This window comes from Diabrotica virgifera, chromosome 6 (genome assembly GCF_917563875.1).
Source record: "Diabrotica virgifera virgifera chromosome 6, PGI_DIABVI_V3a".
Lineage (NCBI taxonomy): Eukaryota > Metazoa > Arthropoda > Insecta > Coleoptera > Chrysomelidae > Diabrotica > Diabrotica virgifera.
In genome coordinates this window covers 7123788-7148421 of record NC_065448.1, presented here as the reverse complement: position 1 = coordinate 7148421, position 24634 = coordinate 7123788, and the positions used below count along the sequence as shown (strand labels likewise).

Below are 24634 nucleotides of genomic sequence, written 5' to 3'. Positions count from 1 at the left end.
CTGAAATAGTGGTAGTGTAGGGACACACAATGAGTGTCAATTCGGGGGGGAAAGACCCCCCCACTCATCCTCCAATCGATTCTACAGAACCGCAAGATATTAATATGCAAGTTACGGATTCAGGTATATTCAATACACAGGGAAATCAAAACGTAAGTACACCAATTTCTTCAAATATCGAGCAAACTAATCCTTTGAAAGACGGAAACACCTCCCAATTACAACCCCAAAGGGAGAAACAGGTATTTAAGTATGAATCAAACGATCAAGGACCTTACCATTTATATGTTGAAAATAATCAAACGAACTTTTCGGGTAGGCTAAATTCATTAAAAGTCGGGGATTTAATTTTATCAAATTTTCCTGAACTTGACAATAAAATTTTAAGTATAGATACAATAGGTCGCAATAGAATTCGAATAAAAATGAAGGACCCAAAAAATGCTAATTATCTTGTCAGTAACAAAAACGCTAAAGTATTTATCGACAACAATTTAGATATTTATGTTCCTAAATTTATTATTGTCAGGCAAGGAGTAATAAGAGATATTGCGACGGAATTTTCTGAAGAGTATCTCAAAAATAAAATTAAATCTTATGATAATCATCTGCCTTTCGAGGTTTTAAATGTTAAGAGAATAAATCGTAAGGTTACAAAAGATGAAATGACAGAATTTGTGCCAACCAAATCGTGTGTTGTCAGTTTCAAAACACAAATATTACCCAAATATGTAATTATCAATAAAGTTATGAAAGAGGTAGAGACATACAAACAAAAAGTATTGCTTTGCTTCAATTGTTTGCGTTACGGGCACCTGGGGGGGCACTGTAAGTCTCATCCCCGCTGTTTCAAATGCAATAAGGATCATAATTCAAAAGAGTGTACGGAAGAAGAAATATCACCAAAATGTTTCAGTTGCATGGGAGATCATTTCACTATTAATTTGAAAGATTGCCCGGAGTTTCACCGACAAAAATTAATCAAAGAAACTATGTCATCAACAAATTTAAATTATCATGATGCTAATAAACAAATCCCTAGAAACACCTACGCTTCTATTACTGCAAATCGTTCAAATAACACTAGCAACATCCCAAATAAAAACATGACCTTTCAAAATATGTCCATCCCACCTCCAACCCGTTTTGAGCTTCTACCCTCATGTTCAACTCGACCTCCTCCAAACTATAACATCTTCGGAGAAAGCCCTTCACACCACACACAAACATACAGTAAAGTTCATCATAAACAATCAACTGGTACGTTTCACAAACCAGTTAAAAGGCTGAGGCCAAATAGCCCAGACCCCATAGAAATAGCACATCGAGATATTGTTTCCCAACCTAGGACTCTAGGGCCAGATTCTAATATTTTAACCAATAACAGTTACGTTAAGAATTTAAACACCTCAGATTTTTCAACTCATCATTCAGGGTTAGGCTCAGAAAATGTCAAAATTATTTTAGAATTAGTGGCAAACATTATCTCAACAATTAGGAGAACCAATAATTATGATATTTCAAAAACGGAACTAGAATATATAATTAGTAAACAATTAAATATAGACTCATCAGAAAACACATTAAATTCGCAGATACAATACAAAAAATAAATATAATTCAATGGAACTGCCGATCAGCAGTTTCAAATAAAGAGAACTTGGAATTCCTTCTTCACGAGTATGATGCTGCTCTTGCAGTGTTATCTGAAACTTGGTTCAAACAAGGAAAGTATTATAACTTTAAAAATTACAATGTTAGTCGTCAGGATCGCCCAGACGGATTTGGAGGGGTAGCAATATTAATTAAAGCAAACATTTTATATAAAGAAATAATAATAAATACTAAAGTCAATTTTTCTCATAAATGCATTGCTCTTAAGCTTTTACCTAATAAAAAAACAATTCATATAGTTTCATTATATATTGAGCCAAGAAAGAAGATAGCGCTGCAAGAGTGGACTGAATTTTTTGATAATGTACCAAAACCTGTTGTAATAGCAGGTGATTTTAATGCCCACCATGTTTCTTGGGGTTGCGATTTTAATGACACATATGGGAATATTTTATCTGATGCAATAAATCAATGTAACCTTGTTTATCTAAACAGCGGATCTCCAACATTAGTTCCTTTAAGTTGTAAAAGCGCAATCGACTTAACTCTATGCTCTCACGATATTGTACAATTTTTTACATGGACCACAATTGAGGACCCACGTGGATCAAATCACCTACCCATATTAATTACACTCGATGTGGAAGATGATCATCAAGTAGCTGTATCCTCGGAGCACAACAGATGGCAGTTAAAAAATGCAAACTGGAATCTATATGTAGCTATTCTTGAATCCAGAGATATAGCTCAAAATTATGATGAATTCCTTTCTATGATTAATGAAGCTGCAGAAATCTCCATCCCAAGAAAAGTCTCTAGTCAGACTAAGCACCGTAATCACTGTCCGAAGCCTTGGTGGAACGAAACTTGTAACAACGCTGCTCATCAAAGAAAAATAGCTTTCATCAAATATAAGAGAACTCCAAATCGTGAAAATTTAATAGAATTCAAAAAAATGGACGCTTTTGCCAAACGCACTTTCAAACTCACAAAAAGGCAAAAATGGATTGAGTACTGTGAAAGTTTAAACCATCATACACCAATTTCACAAATTTGGAAAAAGGTAAACTCATATAAAAATCGGAAAGTCCAAAATAGACTACCAATAGACCCAAATGCGAATTGGATAGAAGAATTTCACATCAAAATTTCACCGCCATGGGTACCAACCAATCAAGTTGCATATGATCCCCAAATTTCGTCAGTACCAAGGAACATGACCAATCTAAGCGATAGTTTTTTTATGTGGGAACTGGAACGATGTATGAAACATACCAACAATAGCTCTCCTGGTATAGACAATATTTCATATTCCATGCTTTATAATTTGCCAATGAATCAGAAAAAATATCTTTTAAGTATATATAATGCAATATGGACAGGACAAACAACAATCCCTGAAAGCTGGAAGGAGTATATTATCATCCCAATAAAAAAATATGATAAACCGGATTCCATTCCAACTTCTTATAGACCCATATCATTAGCTTCATGTGTAATGAAAAACTTTGAGAGGCTTATCAAAAATCGTCTTGAGCAATGGTTAGAGAAAGAACATATTCTGCCTGACACACAATATGGTTTCAGAAAATCTAGGTCAGCATTGGAGGCATTAACAGTAATAGTAACAGACACTTTAGTTGGATTTTCTAGTAACTTTATGACTATGGCAGGTTTCAACGATATTACAGGAGCATTTGATAACGTTAACCTAAATGTTCTAACGAACAAACTGATTTCAATTGGATTTCATAAACAATTAGCGAACTTTATAACTTCCCTGTACACCAACAGAAAAATTCATTTAAAAATAAATCAAGAAATCACCAAACCTAGAATCACGAACCTTGGACTCCCCCAAGGCAGCATTTTAAGTCCACTTTTGTTTATATTATATACAATGGATGCCAGTGTTAAACTCAAAAATATACGAACAATACAATTTGTAGATGATATTGTTTTTTATTGTACCAGGAAAAACTTTGAAACATGTGAATATGAACTGAACAAAACCTATGACATCTTTAATGAGTGGCTGAATGAAAATAATTTTACACTCTCTGAACAAAAAACAGAGGTGTGTGTATTTAGCCGAAAACGAAACATTGAGCAGGATCATGTAAAACTGGGACCTTATAATTTCCAAATAAAAAATGTAGTGAAATACTTAGGATTATATCTAGATCGGAAACTGCTATGGAAAGACTGTATACATCAAATAACTAAAAAGTCTGAGAATGCTATTAACATACTGAGAGCTTTCTGTTATACCAAATGGGGAGCTGACCCAAATATTGCCTTGTTGTTTTATAGAACTATGATAAGATCAATCCTGGATTATGGTAGCCATTTGTATGGATCAGCGGCACAAACGCATTTAGATAAAATAGAAAACCAAAAAAACAAAAGCTTGAGAATATGTCTTGGATATCTCAAGTCAACTCCAATAAATATTATGGAAGCAGAAGCCGTAGAACCACCATTACAACTGAGAAGGCAACTAATTAGTAACAAGTTCATCACGAAAGCATTTTCCAAATCCGCAAGTTATATAACACTTATCCATGAACTTTCAGTTTCAGTACTCACTCAGTCGTATTGGCTAAAAAAGAAAACTCCACTTATCTGTGAAAGTTACACCACTCTTTCTCAATACAGGTTGTCACTATACACATCAAAAATCCAACCAATATTTTCAGAACGTCCACATATTCTGTTTTCTAAACAAATCAAGACATTTCAGATCGACAAACACCACTTTCTCGAAACGGTTAATCAACGATGGCCCGACTACAACCAGATTTACACCGATGGATCAAAACAAATTCGTACAGGCGCCACTTTTTACGATCACACCACAAAATATCACGAAGAGATCAGATTACCAGATGAGGCAACGATATATACAGCAGAAATGTTTGCAATAAGTGAAGCTCTAAAGTATATACTTAGGACTGATAGATCGAAAAGTATTATATTTACAGATAGCAAAAGTGTCGTGGAGAGACTAAAGAATATAGGTGCGTCGAAGAACTTAAATCATCTAGAAGTAGAAATATTACAGACCAATTACGAAATACGTAGCTCACAACGAAAGGTGATAATAGTTTGGATAAAAGGACATTCGGGTATTCAAGGAAATGAAATTGCCGATAAGTTTGCAAAGGCTGCGTCAGACTTAGACAGAGAGTGTATTAATCAGCGTATTCCTTATACCGATTTGAATTCCATACTTAAAATTCAGCTCAAAACCAAATGGCAAGAATTGTATAACAGCAAACAAACAGGACTAAATTACAAATCATGTCAAGTCAAGATCCCGAGGCTAAGATGGTTCCACAACCAAAACAACAGAAACTTTATTATTACCATTAACCGAATAAGAGCAAATCATGCAATGTCACCAACTTATAAATTTAAAATTGGTTTAATTGATGATTCTTCATGTTTATGTGGTGAACTGGGAGACTTAACTCATATTATACTCGGGTGTTCATTAAATAGTGCAAGCACTGATAAATTCTATAATGAAATAGTTAATAACAACATTTTTTTACCCATAAATTTAAATTGTATAATTTTCAATACGAATAATAATATATTGTATTTCTTATATAATCACACCAAGAGGTGCAAAATGAAATTGTAAATTACTAACCACATCTTTGTTAGCAATTCTGCAACTAATTATATTTTGTACGTGTGCACCGAAAAAATATAAAAAAAAAATATAAAAAAAAAAATTAAAAAAAAAAAAAAATTTAAAAAAAAATTAAAAAAAAAAATAATAATAAAAAAAAACAAAAAAAAACAATAGTAAAAAAGAATATAAAGAAAAAAAAAGCAAAATAAATTATACATATAAAAAGATAAGTAAAAATTAAATTATAAAGAAAACAAAAGAAAAATTTGCACACATTAATCTTACCTTACTAATATTTTGAGCATTGTAATCGTGAGGAAGGATGAGTTTTAAATTAAAAAAAAAAATAAAAAACAAAAAGAATTGTTATAGTTAAAGAAAAAATTGTCTGGCTAATTGGTCCCTACCAAAGCCATCAAATTAATTAAAAAAAAAAAAAAAACCCATATGTGTGTATTATTTTACTCTTTTCTTTCCTATCCCGATTAGGAACCATTGAGAAATACTTAGAAGCCACGTAAGTAAGTAATTAATTTTATAATTCGCCCTGAGATTGAAAACATATTGATATGTGATCTGGTTAATTAATTAAATTATTATTAATGCATTGATTAAATTAAATGACAAATAAGAATATTATCTCATATCAATAATCAAGACCACAACAGTATATTGGTCTACTTGGTCGACAATTGGTTCCGTCTATGAAAATATTCTCGTTAATTCTTTGGGCTTTCGATATTCTCATGCATTTTGTCTCCTTGACGTTCATTGTTAGTCCGGATTCTTGTCCATACTCCGCTATTCTGGTCAACAGCGTCTGAATATACCTAAAATTTTCGTGACAATATTTATGAGATAATAGTGTTATCCGCATATCTAATGTTGTTAATGAGAACTCCATTTACCATTATTTCACCTATTTCACCCTCAAGTGGTTTTTAAAGATCTCTTTTAAAGATCTCTTCTCCTTAAAAACAATTGGCGACAGCACGCATCCCTGTCTCACCCTACGTCTGATTTCAATTTCCTCTGACAACTGATCGTTAATACGCACTTTTGCTCGCTGCTTATAGTATAAATTAGATGTGATCCTGAGGTCATTGTAGTCTATCTTCTTTGATTTCGGGAGATGCATTAATTAATTGTTCATGTCGTACTTAGTCGAATGCTTTATTATAGTCAATAAAACACGAATACCGTAAAATGGGGTGAATAGGAACGGTTTTCAACTTTCAACTGAAAAAAAACCGTCACAAAGAACACATGTTGCAAACATAAAACTTATGCATTGTTATTTGGGTCTTACCTTCCTCTTTTGATATTTAGATGTTAAAATTTTTTAAAGTTAATACTTTAATCACAAAAAAATAAAAACCTGGTGTCCCTATTCACCCCACCAAGCGGGGTGAATGGGAACACCTGTATTAAAAACTATTGTGATCCTATTCGTACATTTGTAGGGTCAATAGTAACAGGTAAAAAGTGTCTAAGGTCTAAAGTAACATACACATATAAATATAAAGTTTGTATTGTTGGAAAAATATATTGTTGAAATGAAAAATATTTTTTAAACTCAGATTTGGCATTTTTCTCTGAAAGGCTATTAACCAGTTTCTTTAATAGTCTAAGAAACTTGTTTTTAGCTATTGTGGATTCATTCCTGCCCGGTCCTGTTTTCCATTCCTCAACTATTTTGCGCCACATAATCTTCATGGGTCTTGTTGCGTGTTGACATACATTTAAACTTCTTGGACAGCAGTTCTGATGATTGCAGAAAACCGTATCAATATTTATTTTAAATTTACGGAATCCACATTTGGTCCTTCGAGCCGGATGCTGATAATTAGTGTCCATAATAATTGTAAAAATTGTGTTCATTAATACCACGCGTGGTTGAGAACCCTGTTAGAAGTTTGTTTTGGATTGAAAAGGATAGCTAACCGCTAGAAACACGTTTTGCAAGGTATGGTTCTTTCTATTCTCTTTGTGTGGATCAATATAATATGTATATTTTGTCGTTAGATGAGATATTGTTTCGTTTGGTCCTATTCTATGGAGATATTAAATAAAAAAAAGTAATTTCTAATGTGTGGGGTAAATGGTAACACGGTAAAAATTATGTTCCTATTCACCCCACATATCTCAAATTCATGACGTGAATAGTAATACTTGTTGCTAACAAAAAAAGTTAACAGATAAATCAAAATACAATAATGTTATATTGTTGTAAAGGTTAAAATTAACAAAAAAAGAGTACTCCTTAATCTATTTTGACAGAGATTTTGTACTTACTGGGAAAGTTTTATAGGATGAGAAATTTCCTTAAAATTAACGACTTTGTTTTCACGCCGAGAACATAGGAACCAATGACGCCAACAACACAAACCTAAATTTCCTAAAGCCATATTACGTTAGCCAACTTGAAAAAAATTAAATAGCCCAACGAAAGTAATATATATGTTTAGAAAGATTATTGTTATTGGTTAGTGAAGTTTTGTTCCTATTCACCTCACTGTTCATATTCACCTCATTTTACGGTATATATATCTTGATTGATTGTAAAAATTGAAAAATTGTATTATCTATTATATAGGGTGTCCCAAAAGTAGTGGAACTGTCGAATATTTCGCGAACTAAACATCAGATCGAAAAACTGAAAAATATCTGTTCAATCATTTTCAAAAATCTATCCAATGACACCAAACACCAACCCCCACTACACCCCCTGGAGGTGAGGTGGGGGGTAACTTTAAAATCTCAAATGGAAACCCCTAGTTTTTCTTGCAGATTTGGATTCGTTACATAAAAGTAAGTAACTTTTATTCAAGACATTTTTTCGAACTGTGGATAGATGGCGCTATAATTGGGAAAAACTATTTATCCTGATACCATAGGTAAATTATAGAAACGGTCTAATATCTCGAGAAATACACTTCCAAATGAGAAACCAAAAAACCGGTTTTTAATAATCTTCGAAAACCTATCAACAAACACCAAAAATGACCCTCCAACCCACCCCCTGGAAACGGGGTGGGGGGTAAATTTAAAATCTTAAATAGCAACCCCCACTTTTTATTGCAGATTCGAATTCGTCATGAAAAATTAAGCAACATTTATTCGAAACATTTTTTAAAATTGCTGATAGATGGCGCTAATAAATCGTATTTTTCTAATTAAAGCGCCATATATCAACAATTCTAAAAAATGTTTCGAATAAATGTTGCTTAATTTTTCATGACGAATCCGAATCTGTAATAAAAAGTTGGGGTTGCTATTTAAGATTTTAAAGTTACCCCCCACCCCACCTCCAGGGGATGAGCTGGAGGGTCACGTTTAGTGTTATTCGATAGGTTTTCGAAAAGTATTTAAAACCTTTTTTTTGGTTTCCCATTTGGAAGTGTATTTCTCGAGATATTAGACCGTTTCTATAATGTACCTATGGTATCAGGATAAATCGTTTTTCTCAATTATAGCGCCATCTATCCACAGTTCGAAAAAATGTTTTGAATAAAAGTTGCTTACTTTTACGTAACGAATCCAAATCTGCAAGAAAAACTAGGGGTTTCCATTTGAGCTTTTAAAGTTACCCTCCACCCCACCTCCAGGGGGTGTAGTGGGGGTTGGTGTTTGGTGTTATTGGATAGATTTTTGAAAATGATTGAACACGTATTTTTCAGTTTTTCGATCCGATGTTTAGTTGGCGAAATATTCGACCGTTCCACTACTTTTGGGACACCCTGTATAATAATGCATGTATATTAACAAAAATATTTACGTTTTTTATACAATGTTTAAAAATGAACCTGAATAAGATATCCTGAAAAGGAAATATTCTGAAAAAATGTGGGAAAATATTAGAACCTGATTTTTTAGGTTATTTATTTTATAAAAATGTATACCATTTTTATTCAGTTGAAATGCGAAGCCAAAACTGTCTTAATTTTTACTTAGTTCAGAGAGCGCAACCAGCACTCTTATAGACGATTTCACCACTTTTTAGTGGTTCTTCAGAGAATGCATAGGTTGCTATCTCTGTCTTAAGTTTAAATTTTCGACTCTATTAGTCCCTGTATTGCAACTGACGTGATAGTAGTAGGTACGTAGCGGCAACTGCTAAATAAAAGTCAAAGTTTTCATCCTAATAAAAATATTTAAAAATATTTTTAAAAGATATTTAATTGAAAACTTATTAGCCCATTTTCCTGGTAACACCTCCATGGTTTCTAAAAATTGCAAGCCGGATGGATGCTGAAGCGAAGAAGACAAGAGTTAATTCTAAAACTTGCAATTCACGATCCCTTCTGTTCAGCGTGGTAAATTCCAACGGAAAATGGACCTATGTTACTCAAAGAAGTAATACTAATATAAAATAAAAATGTATACTATGTTTATTCAGTTTATTAATGCGAAGCTAAAACTGTCTTAATTTTTACTTAGTTCAGAGAGCACAACCAGCACTCTTATCGACGATTTCACCACTTTTATACAGGGTGCCCAAAAGTAGTGGAACGGTCGAATATTTCGCGAACTAAACATCGGATCGAAAAACTGAAAAATACGTGTTCAATCATTTTCAAAAATATATCCAATGACACCAAACACCAACCCCCAGTATACCCCCTGGAGGTGGGGTGGAGGGTAACTTTAAAATCTCAAATGGAAACCCCTAGTTTTTCTTGCAGATTTGGATTCATTACGTAAAAGTAAGCAACTTTTATTCAAGACATTTTTTCGAACTGTGGATAGATGGCGCTATAATTGAGAAAAACGAGTTAATATCTCGAGAAATACACTTCCAAATGACAAACCAAAAAAAAAGGTTTTTAATACTTTTCGAAAACCTATCGAATAACACTAAACATGACCCTCCAACCCACCCCCTGGAGGTGGGGTGGGGGATAACTTTAAAATCTTAAATAGCATCCCCCACTTTTTATTGCAGATTCGAATTCGTCATGAAAAATTAAGCAACATTTATTCGAAACATTTTTTAGAATGGTTGATAGATGGCGCTTTAATTGGAAAAATAGGATTTATTAGCGCCATCTATCAGCAATTTTAAAAAATGTTTCGAATAAATGTTGCTTAATTTTTCATGACGAATTCGAATATGCAATAAAAAGTGGGGGTTGCTATTTAAGATTTTAAATTTACCCCCACCCCGTCTCCAGGGGGTGGGTTAAAGGGTCATTTTTGGTGTTTATCGATAGGTTTTCAAAAAATATTAAAAACTTGTTTTTTGGTTTCTCATTTGGAAGTGTACTTTAGAGATATTAGACCGTTTCTATAATTTACCTATGGTATCAGGATAAATCGTTTTTCCCAATTATAGCGCCATCTGTCCACAGTTCGAAAAAATGTCTTGAATAAAAGTTGCTTACTTTTACGTAACGAATCCAAATCTGCAATAAAAACTAGGGGTTTCCATTTGAGATTTTAAAGTTACCCCCCACCCCACCTCCAGGGGGTGTAGTGGGGGTTGGTGTTTGGTGTCATTGGATAGATTTTTGAAAATGATTGAACACGTATTTTTCAGTTTTTCGATCCGATGTTCAGTTCGCGAAATATTCGACCGTTCCACTACTTTTGGGACACCCTATATATAAATGAATTGGTACAATGGTATACAATGGAATAAAAATGGTATACATTTTTATTTTATATTAGTATTACTCCTTTGAGTAACATAGGTCCATTTTCCGTTGTAATTTACCACGCTGAACAGACGGGGTCGTAAATTGCAAGTTTTAGAATTCCCTCTTGTCTTCTTCGCCTCAGCATCCATCTGGCTTGCAATTTTTAGAAGCCATAGAGGTGTTACCAGGAAAATGGGCTAATAAGTTTTCAATTAAATATCTTTTAAAAATATTTTTAAATATGTATTTTTATTAGGATGAAAACTTTGACTGTTATTTATTTCTTTTCGAACAATGAAAAACTTTCATTGCATTTAGCAATTTTTAATTACTACTAATACATCTCGAAGTATCCAAATGACCGTTTTCATTGTCTTGAAATTGCAAGTATATCAATTCGTATCCTCTTCGGAAACTAATCGTTTTTCTTTTTTTTATGCTTGGGAAGCGACGAACACATTTGCAAGAAAATGCTTTTAGCTGAAGTCCGAGATTTGTAGCGAAACTGTCACTAAATTTATGGGATTAGGGGAGACATTTCTATAATTAAATTATAATTAAACAAATAAATCTGAATGTGTTAGTTCCGTATGCGTCTCTTTGCTGATCTCGTCTTATTTGTATTTTTGTTTATTTGTTTATAGTCGTTAAATAAATAGATTTAGGCAGAATTGCTGAAATTTGAAAGTGGATTTTAGTTTCAGAAATAATTGAATATTCAGCCCTGTGATGGATGACAGAAGTTAGCTTTAATGTTTGAGTTGAAGTTAAGATAACTCTCAGGGATAACGATGCCCATAACTATTTAAGTGAATTCGGTGTGATGTATCCGTCACCGTTATGAGATAGTTATTTCTTAAACGTTAAAAAGAGAAATAACATTTAAGTAACAAAGTTTGAAGTAACAAAGAGAACCTTATGTAAACATAGTACAAGTTGGAGTGAGTGCGAGAGATTGATCGGAACATGGCACATGCTTGACAGGATGGGAAGATAACCATAAAAGCAGCGTTGCCAGAGTTGGTTCAACTGTACCAATTTGATACAATTAACAACCAAACTTTTGATACTAAAGTATCTTAAAGTAAAAACCTCAAATTTTGTGATATAAGAAATTTGCTTCAAATAACATTAAACGAGGTTTTTTAAAGTTTTTGTACAAAAAGTTTCTTTGGCAACACTGCAATTTTTTATAAACAACTTATATTCAACAATTATATCTCGATTTGTTTTTTGTATGATTTTTAAAATTGTATTACCCTTCTATTTTTAAATTATTAGCTTTACTTTTTATTGTTAATTATTGTTTTAATCATATGTAATCACCTACGTGCTTTTAATTGTTATTTGAAGTCTATTTTTTTGATATTTTTAATTCTGTACTGCTTTATATTTGATATTAAATTAATAGAGAGCGGAATATATGCAAAGTGCATATAGATGCATATATTGCATATTTTCAGACAACAAACACAACATTGCATATTTAAGCTAAACACGATTTATTTTGCATATTTTAAAAATAAATTATATAAAAGTTTAAAATTTTCCTATTTTAGTTGGAATTTTATAACTTGGATATGAACGAGCTCGTTATTTATCTATCTATCGCTCATCTGAACTTTCGCATTACTACCTGAATTGAACAATTATGGGTGTTCCCAGAAAAATATTATTTTATTAGCGTAGCAAGTCGTAGGTACCTACCTGCTTTTAAGGGTCTAATAATTATTTTGTCAGTTTCCGGCCAACATTTGTTTAAAGTAAACGTTGTATCGTATTTAATGTTTTTGAAGTGATTGGTATATAATAAATTTAAATATGTCTACCATTCAAAAAAGTACTTGGATAAAGTGTTTTCCCGAGTTAAAGCTAAGTGGAGACAAAGTATTTTGCAAGGCCTGTTCCAAAATCGTAAGTTACATTCATTTTCACATTTCATTTTTTTAAATGAGGAACTGACAAACAAAAGCATCATGTCCCACAAAAGAAATTTTTCTGGAAAGAGTGTTTTTATTCGACAAATTCGCTTTTACTTCTATAAAGACGGACATAGTGAGAAGCATCAAAATACAAAAATCCATCAAATTGTAGACAATTCCGCTTTTGTTCTTCAGCTTAAGTAACGTACTTTGTTCTTTAAATAACGTACAAATTGCTAAAGAACTTATGTTCATAAAAGTTAATTTTAGTTTTTTACCAGATCTAATAAAGTCATTAGAACAAAGGAATTTACAATTAAGTGATTCGGTTAATCTTGTTAACACTTTTTCTGCTCATTGTCAAAAAATTCCCGGAAATACAGGGATTACAATTAGAAATAAATTAAAAAATGTTTTAGAAAAAAATGAGGGCTTCGATTGTTTGAGGAAAGTTGTATGTATTTTTGAAGGCAACTTTTCTGAAGATCTTACGACTTAATATATTGTTTTATTTTTGAGTATTTTTAATATTCATTTGCATATTTAGACAAATTTAGAGAAAATACCTGCATATTTGTAGTAAAAGTAATGCATATATATGCGCATATTTTGGTAATGTTGTGTTGCATATATTCCGCTCTCTATAAATTAATAATATGCCGCACAAAATGCTAGGACAACCTGAAGCAGCGTTCTTCGTTAAATATTCACTTGATTTCTATCTAAAAACAAGTCAAAAGATGAACCTAATCTTACACATCCTTACATAACTACAGAGTAACTACATCTCATAACTTGAGGTTTAACGTCGCGTTATAAAGTGACAGTAGTTAATATAACAGATAACTCAAGAACTGTCAAGAAATAATGCAAATAGTTAAGTTAAATATGATAAATCACACCAATTCGAGGATTATAACTTAACTACAGGATAACTTTACGTTAAAGATAACTTAGGTCATCCATCACAGGGCTGATTACCCGTGTAAAATGATTTTCTTGAAAACGGTCTTTTATAGAACAGAAAATAAAAACAAAATTGTCAACTAGTAGATTATATCGGGCTAAGCTGTAACACCGAACTTTACGAAGAAATTTTTCATCGGAAATATTCCAGTAAGCCGATTTTGTTGTAGCAGAACCGAAAACTTTCTGGTCGTTCTATTCGGCGACATCAGTCAAAAATGTAAATAAAAATCCTGTATATATTATTGCTACATGCCTAAGAATATCCTGGAAAATAGCTAAAATGGTTTTTCGATAGGATAGATTTGGTCTATGTTCGATAAAGTAGTCAGAATGCGGCAAATATGTCGTGAAATTTTCATGTTCATGCATCGGTATTTTTCCATAATGCATAAGTCGAAGTAATATTTCCTCGAGAATAGAAAAAGATGTTTACCTTTTTCAAAATTCAATATGTCAGGCTTGTCACTATTTATAACCAAAAAAGTGCATTTGAAATTATATTTTCCGGTATTTCCTTCGAAAAAGGTTGCAGGACGGTTATTTATTTTCGAAAAAGTAGTAAAAGATTCGAAAATCTATTACTTGATGTATTTTTTCCACAGAGTGAGCTATGTGGACTATGACTTAGAGTGTAGGCGCAAATATTTTACGGCTATCCCTACTTTTTCTGTCTTTTCACGGAAAATTACGTGTAGTAAAATTCTCACTGGTGTGGATATGTAAACATTACCTGACAATGTCATCATCAACTTTAAAGAGATGGCTTTTGAATGTTATTGGATAACTGTTACTTGTATAATTGTTATTAATTCAGTTAATTAATTTGATTATTTCATTCATAGGAGATTCTGACCAATAGAAAGGTACAGAAATAAAAATTAAGGTGATTATTTCATTCATAGGAGATTCTGACCAATAGAAAGCTACAGAAATGCAAATTAAGGTGATAATTTTTAATAATATCCCGTCGTCAAGTATATTACGTCAGATGCCCTTCGTTGCTACGAAAAAATACATTCAGTGACATTAATGACAATTAATGTTTTAAAAGTTATAAAAGTGATGACTTTCAACCGTAAAATATTTTATATCAACTGTGTGTTTAACAGTAGTAATTTGTACTTACATAAATAAATTACAATAAAAGTTTGGTTTTGAACAGTTTTATTCATGAAATAATCGCAACAAATTGCACTCGATCTCTAAAATTAATATAGAATTTTTGCCCTCGTGACACTTTGACATAATTTCACTTGCCTTCGGCTCGTGAAATTAAAACTGTCAAAGTGTCACTCGGGAAAAATTCAATAATTTTAGAGCTCTTGTTCAATTACTACTGATTATTTCATTCATAGGAGATTCTGACCAATAGAAAGCTACAGTAATCTGAATTAAATTGATAATTTTTGATAATTGCCCGTCGTTAAGTATATTACGTCAGATGCCCTTCGTTGCTGCGAAAAAATACATTCAGTGACATTAATGACAATTAATGTTTTAAAAATTATAAAAGTGATGACTTTCAATCGTCAAAAATTTATAAAAACTTTGTGTTTAATTGTACTAATTTGTACTTACATAAATAAATTACAATAAAATGTTGATTTTGAACAGTTCTATTCATGAAATAATCGCAACAAATTGCACTCGAACTCTAAAATTAATATAGAATTTTAGAGCTCTTGTGCAATTACTACTGATTATTTCTTGATGATTTTAACTTCCAATCGTATAGTAAGATATTTGATCACGTGTTTAATTATGTTCAATCAGATTAAAATTATACTGATTATTTCATTCATAGGAGATTCTGACCAATAGAAAGCTACAGACATGCAAATTAAGGTGATCATTTTTGATAATCTCCCGTTGTTAAGCATATTACGTCAGATGCCCTTCGTTGCTACGAAAAAATACATTCAGTGACATTAATAACAAATGTTTTAAAAATTATAAAAGTGATGACTTTCAACCGTCAAATACATATTTATAACAACTGTGTGTTTAATTTCACTAATTGGTACTTACATATATAAATTAAAATTTTTGGTTTTGAACAGTTTTATTCATGAAATAATCGCAACAAATTGCACTCGAACTCTAAAATTAATATAGAATTTTAGAGCTCTTGTGCAATTACTACTGAGAATTATCTACTGTAGAAAATTACCGATAGAATTTTTTTAAGTAGATTGTTTCTGTTTAATGGCAACCAGTTTCCTAGTTTTGACAACTGTCACATTTAAGAAAATATCCATAATGTACATATTAAAAAATAATCTTACGAATATCACACGACAGTAAGAATAAATAAGAAAATAATGCTTCATTTTCACTCAAATTTGTTGTCATTGGGCAATAGCCACTCGAGCCCTGCAGGCTCTTGTGTCTTTTGCCAGACAACAAATTTTCGAAAAACTGTCGCATTATTTTCAATTTATTCTCACTCTCTTGTGATATTATACCCGATTATTTAATTCATAGGAGATTCTGACCAATAGAAAGCTACAGAAATCAAAATTAAACTGATAATTTTTGATAATTTCCCGTCGTCAAGTATATTATGTCAGATGCCCTTCGTTGGTATGAAAAAATACATTCAGTGACATTAATGACAATTAATGTTTTAAAAATTATAAAAGTGATGACTTTCAACCGTCAAATATTTATAATAACTGTGTGTTTAATTGTACTAATTTGTACTTACATAAATAAGTTACAATAAAATTTTGGTTTTAAACAGTTTTATTCATGAAATAATCGCAACAAATTGCACTAGATCTCTAAAATTAATATAGAGTTTTAGAGCTCTTGTGCAATTACTACTGATTATTTCATTCATAGAAGATTCTGACCAATAGAAAGCTACAGAAATCTGAATTAAATCAATAATTTTTGATAATCTCCCGTCGTTAAGTATATTACGTCAGATGCCCTTCGTTGCTACGAAAAAATACATTCAGTGACATTACATATAATGACAAAATTATAAAAGTGATGACTTTCAATCGTCAAATATTTATAAAAACTGTGTGTTTAATGGTACTTACATAAATAAATTACAATAAAATTTTGGTTTCGAACAGTTTTATTCATGAAATAATCGCAACAAATTGCACTCGACCTCTGAAATTAATATAGAATTTTTGCTCTCGTGACACTTTGACATAATTTCACTCGCCTTCGGCTCGTGAAATTAAAACTGTCAAAGTGTCACTCGGGAAAAATTCAATAATTTCAGAGCTCTTGTGCAATTACTACTGATAATTTTTGATAATATCCCGTCGTCAAATATATTACGTCAGATGCCCTTCGTTGCTACGAAAAAATACATTCAGTGACATTAATGACAATTAATGTTTTAAAAATTATAAAAGTAATGACTTTCAACCGTGAAATATTTTAACTGTGTATTTAATTGTACTAATTTGTACTTACATAAATAAATTACAATAAAATTTTGGTTTTGAACAGTTTTATTCATGAAATAATCACAGCAAATTGAACTCGATCTCTAAAATTATTATCGAATTTTTGCCCTCGTGACACATTGACATAATTTCACTCCCCCTCGGGTCGTGAAATTATAACTTTCAAAGTGTAACTCGGGAAATATTCGATAATTTTAGAGCTCTTGTGCAATTACTACTGATAATTTTTTCACTATGTATTCAGTGATTGTAATAATTTATAGACTGTAAAACAAAAGCAAATACTCAATCGAGAAAAGAGGAAAAGTGATAAAGTGATTTTTAATAATATATTATTACTATGGAACGCTTACAATTTTGAACATCTTTAACAACAAAATACTTGGATCACAGAATATATTCTCTGCTTGGATCTTCCATAAATAATAAAGAATAAATAACTTTTTAATAAGTTCACGTCTTAAATCAATTATTTATCAAATTCACTAGCAATATTATTTAATCAGCAACTCCAAATATTCCCGATGCCATGTCAAATATTTAAAATTGTCACTGTCTTGTCACCATATTCTATTCGACTGTATTCGACTCATATCAGTGCGTTGTATGGCAGAGATAGCGAATGTTCGATTTGAAAAATATCACCACGGACATGGTGTCCATTTTTTTCCAAGCCTAAAAAAACGAATCAATATTTTTAAAAAATTTAAACGCAGAATGAAAGACTAAATTATTAACGAGGGTTGAAAGTCCCTTAGAATAAAGAAAAAAATTCTTTTGAATGAGATATTTGAAATTAAAAGTCACACTACATTTTCTCCTAGTTTTTCACCCTTGTAACTTATTAAAATAAACATTATAGAAGTTTTCAGCGACTTTCGGCCCTCGGTAAAAACGTAATCTTTCATTCTGCGTTTAAATTTTTTAGAAATGCTTATTAGTTTTTTCAGGATTCGAAAAAATGAATCCCATTTAAATGGCATTGGAGCCCAAACTTTCTACCGATCAACTTAATAAAATGTTGCTGTAGAAAAAGACACAGTGGATTAAAATTGAGTTTTTTTAATAATTATTTCGTTGTAAAACAAAACAACGCCTTCTTACAACGGCAACGGTTCGTCTCGAAACCAACCTTCGTTTTACAACGAAATGAATATAATATTTATTTAATTAATATTTATTTCTATTAGTTCTACTAGTAACTGAGTATGCGCGACCATTTTTCGTTGCAATTTTACGGCGCTGGACAGGCGGGAAGTGAGATGCAACTTTTAGGTCTCCCTCAGCCTTCTTTACTCCAGCATTCGTTAATTTTAGAAACAACGAAGGTGTTACCGGAAAACTTACACGAAGGTGTTACATATATATTTCTGTAGAGCCCGTCTACAGTCAAAATTGTTCAAATCTTTTCTTAGTGTACGAAAAGCTAGTACATATGTGAGAGTATGAATATATGTACTCTCAGGGTTGGACTGTATGAGGATTGCTAGTTTACTGGTTCAAGTGGGAATATAAAGGTTTTATACAGACAATATTAATATGTAGATAAAGAGTCTTACCAAGCTGTGAAGTCTTGTTGAACACTAGAGCCGGTCACACACGAGTTGACTGTTCTCGTTCCACGTGCCTCGCGTCACTCCCTAATTAACTGTTCGTGCACGACTTTTGATTGTTCGTTTCGGGTAACGGTTATGACTAGCTTGGGTAGCCGTTAGGTAAAGAGATTGATGAGATGTACCGTCAAGGGATGAGCGGTATCCGAGTTGGCCCTTCGATAGGTCGTAGAGAAAAAAAGTGGTTGCACCCTCGTGGCGAGTGGTACGTGTTGACCGTTCGACCGGATGATGAGAAAGAGAAGGGTTTTTTCTTTCACTTCACTGTCCACGCCGTAGTTGTCTGTATGGTTAGGAGCGAGGGCAAGAAAAAGGAGGGATGAAAGGGTACTCTGTTGAACAGGGTTGGCTTTGTTACTATTTAAAATTGAGGTGTTGTAATAAGAAATTTAACACAGTAAAAATATAATAATATTTTTGACATGTGAAAACTGAACACTTAGTTTCTGTAATAATATATTCTGTATTTTTTTTCAGATTGTACGATCAGGTCCGACAGAAGTGACACTGCGAAATATAAGTAGGGAAATGACAGGTGACTACAAGTGTGAAGTTTCAGCTGACGCTCCTCTTTTTCACACGGATATTCAGTCTGCGCATATGACTGTAATAGGTAAGCATCCACTTTCAACTGGAACATACAGCGTTACTCCACAAGTTTTTGAAGCAATTTTTATTTTAGACAAAACTTTATTATAATATTTATTAAATTAACTCCACGAGGAAAATAAGCTTCCTGTAGCTGGCTGTGTACCATAAATAACAAAAATACTAGATTTTGTTGTAAAAGATATTTTTAAAATACCCTCAATAAGGGTTAAATTAAAATAAAACATTTTAGGATTAAGAAATCCATCATCAGTGTTTCTAAATAGCCCTAAAATTAAGTATAACCTAATTAATCGAGAAAAAAGTTAAAAAAGGGTAAAAAAACAAGAGGCCATACTTACAAAAATAGCATGCCTGAGCCACTAAAATGTTTTGGGTAAAAACCCTTTAAATGTAAACAGTTATGTTATGTTACATGTTAATAAAAAAGTTTAAATGTGTTACTAAAAAATGTTTTAATGTTTTAGTAATATTTTTAATGGTGATTGTTTACACACGTGTGAATTTGTGCTCCGTATTAAAAACTCGAAATACCGGGATAATACGGACTGATAAAATACGTACTAGTGATCATTGGCGAATTAAATACCCAAGAAGTGGATTGCAGGTGAGAATAGCCTAGAGAATAACTTATAAATATAATAATTACTAAAAAGACTTGAAATACAAATTAAGTTGATAGGCAACCAGTTTTACCAAAAGTGTCTGGATAGGTAACGAACCTCTGAAGAGCGAACCTCTGTGGACGTTATCTTACGCTAGACATATAGACAGCACACATTACAGCAGTGGCGTGCTGAGATAAGGGCAAATAAATCAGGATGAACATGACTAATGAAGAAAGTATGCAATTTAAGGAAATTATCAAGGAATTAATAAACGAGACTACAGCTGAAATTATGAAAGATACGAAGGAACTGATTAACGAGGTAAAAGAAATGAATAAAATATACAGAGAAGAAATAAAACAGCTAAAAGAGGAAAATTTGAAGATAAAACAGGAAATGGTAGAATTGCGAGTTAAAATGATTAAAATTGAAGAAATAGAAGAAAGGCTAGAAGTAGCTGATAGGAAAGACAGAAAGAACAATATTATTATAAGCGGTCTGGAAATTCCAAATGCTACAGAAAAGGAAATGGAAGATAATGTAAAACATTTTTTCGAAAACCAGTTAAAAATAAAAATTTCTGTCCCAAAAATAAAGGAAATAAAGGAGAAGACATACCTGATTAAAGTAGAGAATTTTGCACAAAAATTGGAGATAATGAAAAACAAAGCTAAATTAACTAGGGGGAAATATAATCAAGTATATATAAATAACGACTTGACCCAAAATGAAAGAAAAATTCAAGAAAAACTGAAGGAAATTGCAAAACAAAAAATAGAAGAAAGGAAAACAGTAAAAATTGGATACCAAAAACTTATAATCAATGGGCAGAAATGGACTTGGAATACAAAAAGCAGCGAATTGGAAAGGGATAATGCCAATACAAAAAACTGGACAAATTAACTGCAAGGAAAAGCAAGTGCAAGGACCATAAGGAAACGACAAGGCAAGAAATAGGTAATGACAATGGCAAACAGGATAAGAAAAATATTTGGAGACTAGCAACGTGGAATATCAGAGGACTAAATGGTAAAGAAACAGAATTGAGCTACGAGTTCGATAAAAACAAAATAGAAATATTAGGTATTACAGAAACAAAAAAGAAAGGAATTGGTGAAATGTACCTAGAAGGCGGTCATTTGCTTATATATAGCGGGGTTCCACCGGAAAAGAGAGCAGCTGCAGGAGTAGGTACTATAATTAAAAAAGAAAAAGTAATAAATATACATGACTGGAAAGGCTGGTCAGAAAGAATAGTCGCTCTTGAGATGAAAGATGAACAGGGAGAGCCACAGACAATAATTACGGCATATGGACCCGATGAAAATGAGAAAAAAGAAATCAAAGAAAAATTCTGGACAGACCTAAATATAGCAATAGAAAACAGTAAAGGGCGGATTTACGTCATTGGAGACTTCAACGGAAGAGTAGGAATCAAAGATGAGACAGTAACGGAAGTAATTGGAAGGTACGGTGAAGAAGTGAGAAATGATAATGGAAAACGGTTAATAGAATTCTGCGTACTAAATAATTTAATAGCAACAAACACACACTACCAACACAAAGACATACATAAATTTACTAGGCAAGGACCAAGAGAATCAGAAAAGTCAATAATTGATTACATACTAGTAGAACGCGACAATCGAAAGGTAATTCAAGACGTTAGAGTCGGAAGAGGACCAGAAATAAGTAGTGACCATTATTTGTTGGAAGCTAGAATAAAGAATAACAAAAAACCCCAGGAACATACAAAAGAAAACAAAAGAAAAACTTACAAGCTCAGAAACAAAGAGATTGCCCTAACTAAGATACAAAGAAACGGTTGATTTAGAAATAGCAGCTCTGGAAAATGCAAATGACAGTAACAACCTAGAACAAAAATGGCAATCATTTAAAAATATATTACTGGAAGCGGCGAAAAAAGTATGTGGCATTAGTAAAAGGAATGACAAGGTGAAACAAACAAACTGGTGGAATGCCGAAATAAAACAACAAGTGAAAACTAAGAAAAAACTTTGGAATATTTATTTAGGAAACAAAACAGTAAACAATTACAACAAATACAAAGAGGCAAGAACTGCAGTAAGAGATATGATAAAAACAGAAAAGGAAAAGAGTTGGCATCAATTTGGACAACAGCTGGAACACAATAGCAAAGAAAATCAAAAACTTTTTTACAGAACATTAAAATCTCTGAGAACAGACAAACCTAGTAAGGATATGAGAATTAAAAACAAAGAAGGAAAAATAATCACAGAAGAAAAAGAAATTATTGAAAGATGGCGACAACACTTCCAAGAATTATTAACTACCACAAAAGAGGATAGGAATAAAGAAAACAGTAACGCGACAGGTAGTGAAGAACAGAGAACAAGCATCGAGATAACAATCGAAGATACAATAGAAGCAATAGGCAAACTTAAAAACGGAAAGGCACCTGGACACGACCATATACCACCGGAAATGCTGAAGTACATGGGAATGAAAGGCGTAAAACAATTAGCTGAAATATTCAAAGAAGCAAGCAAAAAAGAAACAATACCGAAGGACTGGGAGGTAGGAGTAATAGTGCCGATATATAAGAAAGGAGACCACAAAGATTGTAACAACTATCGAGGAATTACACTGTTATGTTCTTCTCTCAAAGTCTATGAAACAGTACTAGAAAAAAAGCTGAGAAACATTACAGAAACTACTTTAAATGAAGCACAGAGTGGCTTTAGAAAGGGACGAGGAGTGCAAGACCATATTTTCACGGTAAAACAAATAATTGAAAAAACGTTACTGTCTAAAAAGAAAGCATATATGGCCTTCATAGACCTGGAAAAGGCATTCGACAGGGTGAAACGACAATCTGTGTGGGACAGCTTGATAAGAAGAGGGGTTGACGATAAACTAGTTGAAATCATCAAAAGTCTTTATAAGAGAAATAGGAACTACATAATACATAAAAACATGAAATCAACAGAATTCGAAACAACTGAAGGACTAAGGCAAGGAGGTGTCATGAGCCCAACCCTCTTCAACATCTTTATGGACGAAATCATGATAGAGTGCACACCACAACTAAAGAAATTGCATGTAGGGTACAGGAATCTCCATAGCGTAACCATTTCGGAATGTGCATTCGCAGATGATGTAGTAGTTATCTCAGAAAAAGAAGAAGACCTGCAAAATAACCTGCAAGCATGGAATCACGCATTATGTAAACAGGGTATGAAGATAAATACACATAAGACGAAGACCATGGTAATATCGCAAGAACCAGTCGTAATAAATATGCAAATTAATGAGGAGGCAATAGAACAAGTAAACCATTTCCAATACTTGGGCGTTACAATCGAAAATAATGGAAGGCAGGACAAAGATGTTGAAGAGAGGATAAGTAAAACATCAAAACTATTTCATGCAATAAAAAATAGCTTCTTAAACAAAAACGAAATCACAAGAAAAACCAAACTAACTGTATTCAACACCATATATAGACCAGTGCTCACATACGGCTGTGAATCATGGATACTAACTAGAAAACTAAAAAGCAAGATACAAGCCCTAGAAATGAAGTATTTACGAAGAGTTAGAGGAGTGACAATGAGAGACAGAATAAGAAGCACAGATATACGCACAGATCTTAAGACGAAATCTGTACTTGAGTATATTGAAGAAAAACAACTAAGTTGGTGGGGACACATGAAAAGAATGAAAGACAACATACCGGTGAAGAAAATATGGGAAGCCAGGATACAAAAGAAAAGAAGTAGAGGAAGACCTAGAGAAGATTGGGATACAGTAGTCGCTAAAATCATCCAAAGGAAGGGGAAAACAATAGCAGAAGCAAGCCGATTAGCATACAATAAGAAACAATGGTCAACATTTGTACACACGTGAAAGGATGTGCCAGTCCCGACACTGAAAAGTAAAAGGGACTCAAAAGACTATATATATATATATATATATATATATATATATATATATATTTACTCCCAGCGTATGAAGTGAGCCACATATCAAAAGAAACTGCGGTTGAAGTGAGGTCCTGTACAAAGTGAGGTCCAGTATACGGACCTCACTTAGTCAATCAATGTAAGACTTTTTCTTAGACATGTACTGATAGCAAACACTGTTTTTTTACAAAAAAAAGTGGGACCTCACTTTGTATGGTCCACATCAATTTTTAGTTCAGAGATTTTCCGCATAGAGGCGCTGACTTTGGCGTATATTTTCTAACCATGTATATTCTATGCCCTGTTGAATAACTTACGATACACATAGTGAGGACCATACAACTGGCAACATCTGTTCAACCAATCTTTAAAACAGTGGATCGTCAATCGTCGCATAAATTCAAACAGTACAAAAATGTTTAATACTTTAATCCTTTTTGAGAGCCTAGGCGCAAAATTTCGGTCGAGTTCTTTTTAAACGCATTTATTTTTTTCGAATCCTGAGATAACTAATAGGTATTTTAAAAAAATTTAAACGCAAAATAGAAAACTACATTATTCCCGAGGGCAGAAAGTCCCTTATAATGAACAAAAAGTTTCTTTTGAATGATATATTTAAAATTAAAAATCAGACTATTT

The 24634-nt window shown here is 32.4% G+C and overlaps 1 protein-coding gene across 1 annotated transcript in view; it reads left to right on the top strand.

Annotated features, from left to right (window-relative positions):
* LOC126886995 (uncharacterized) overlaps positions 1-24634 on the top strand; it is a 277181-nt gene that overhangs the window by 194902 nt on the left and 57645 nt on the right. The window contains exon 3 of the mRNA XM_050654268.1: positions 19309-19444. Coding sequence (XP_050510225.1) covers positions 19309-19444 — 136 coding nt within the window. The remainder of the gene's footprint in view (positions 1-19308; positions 19445-24634) is intronic.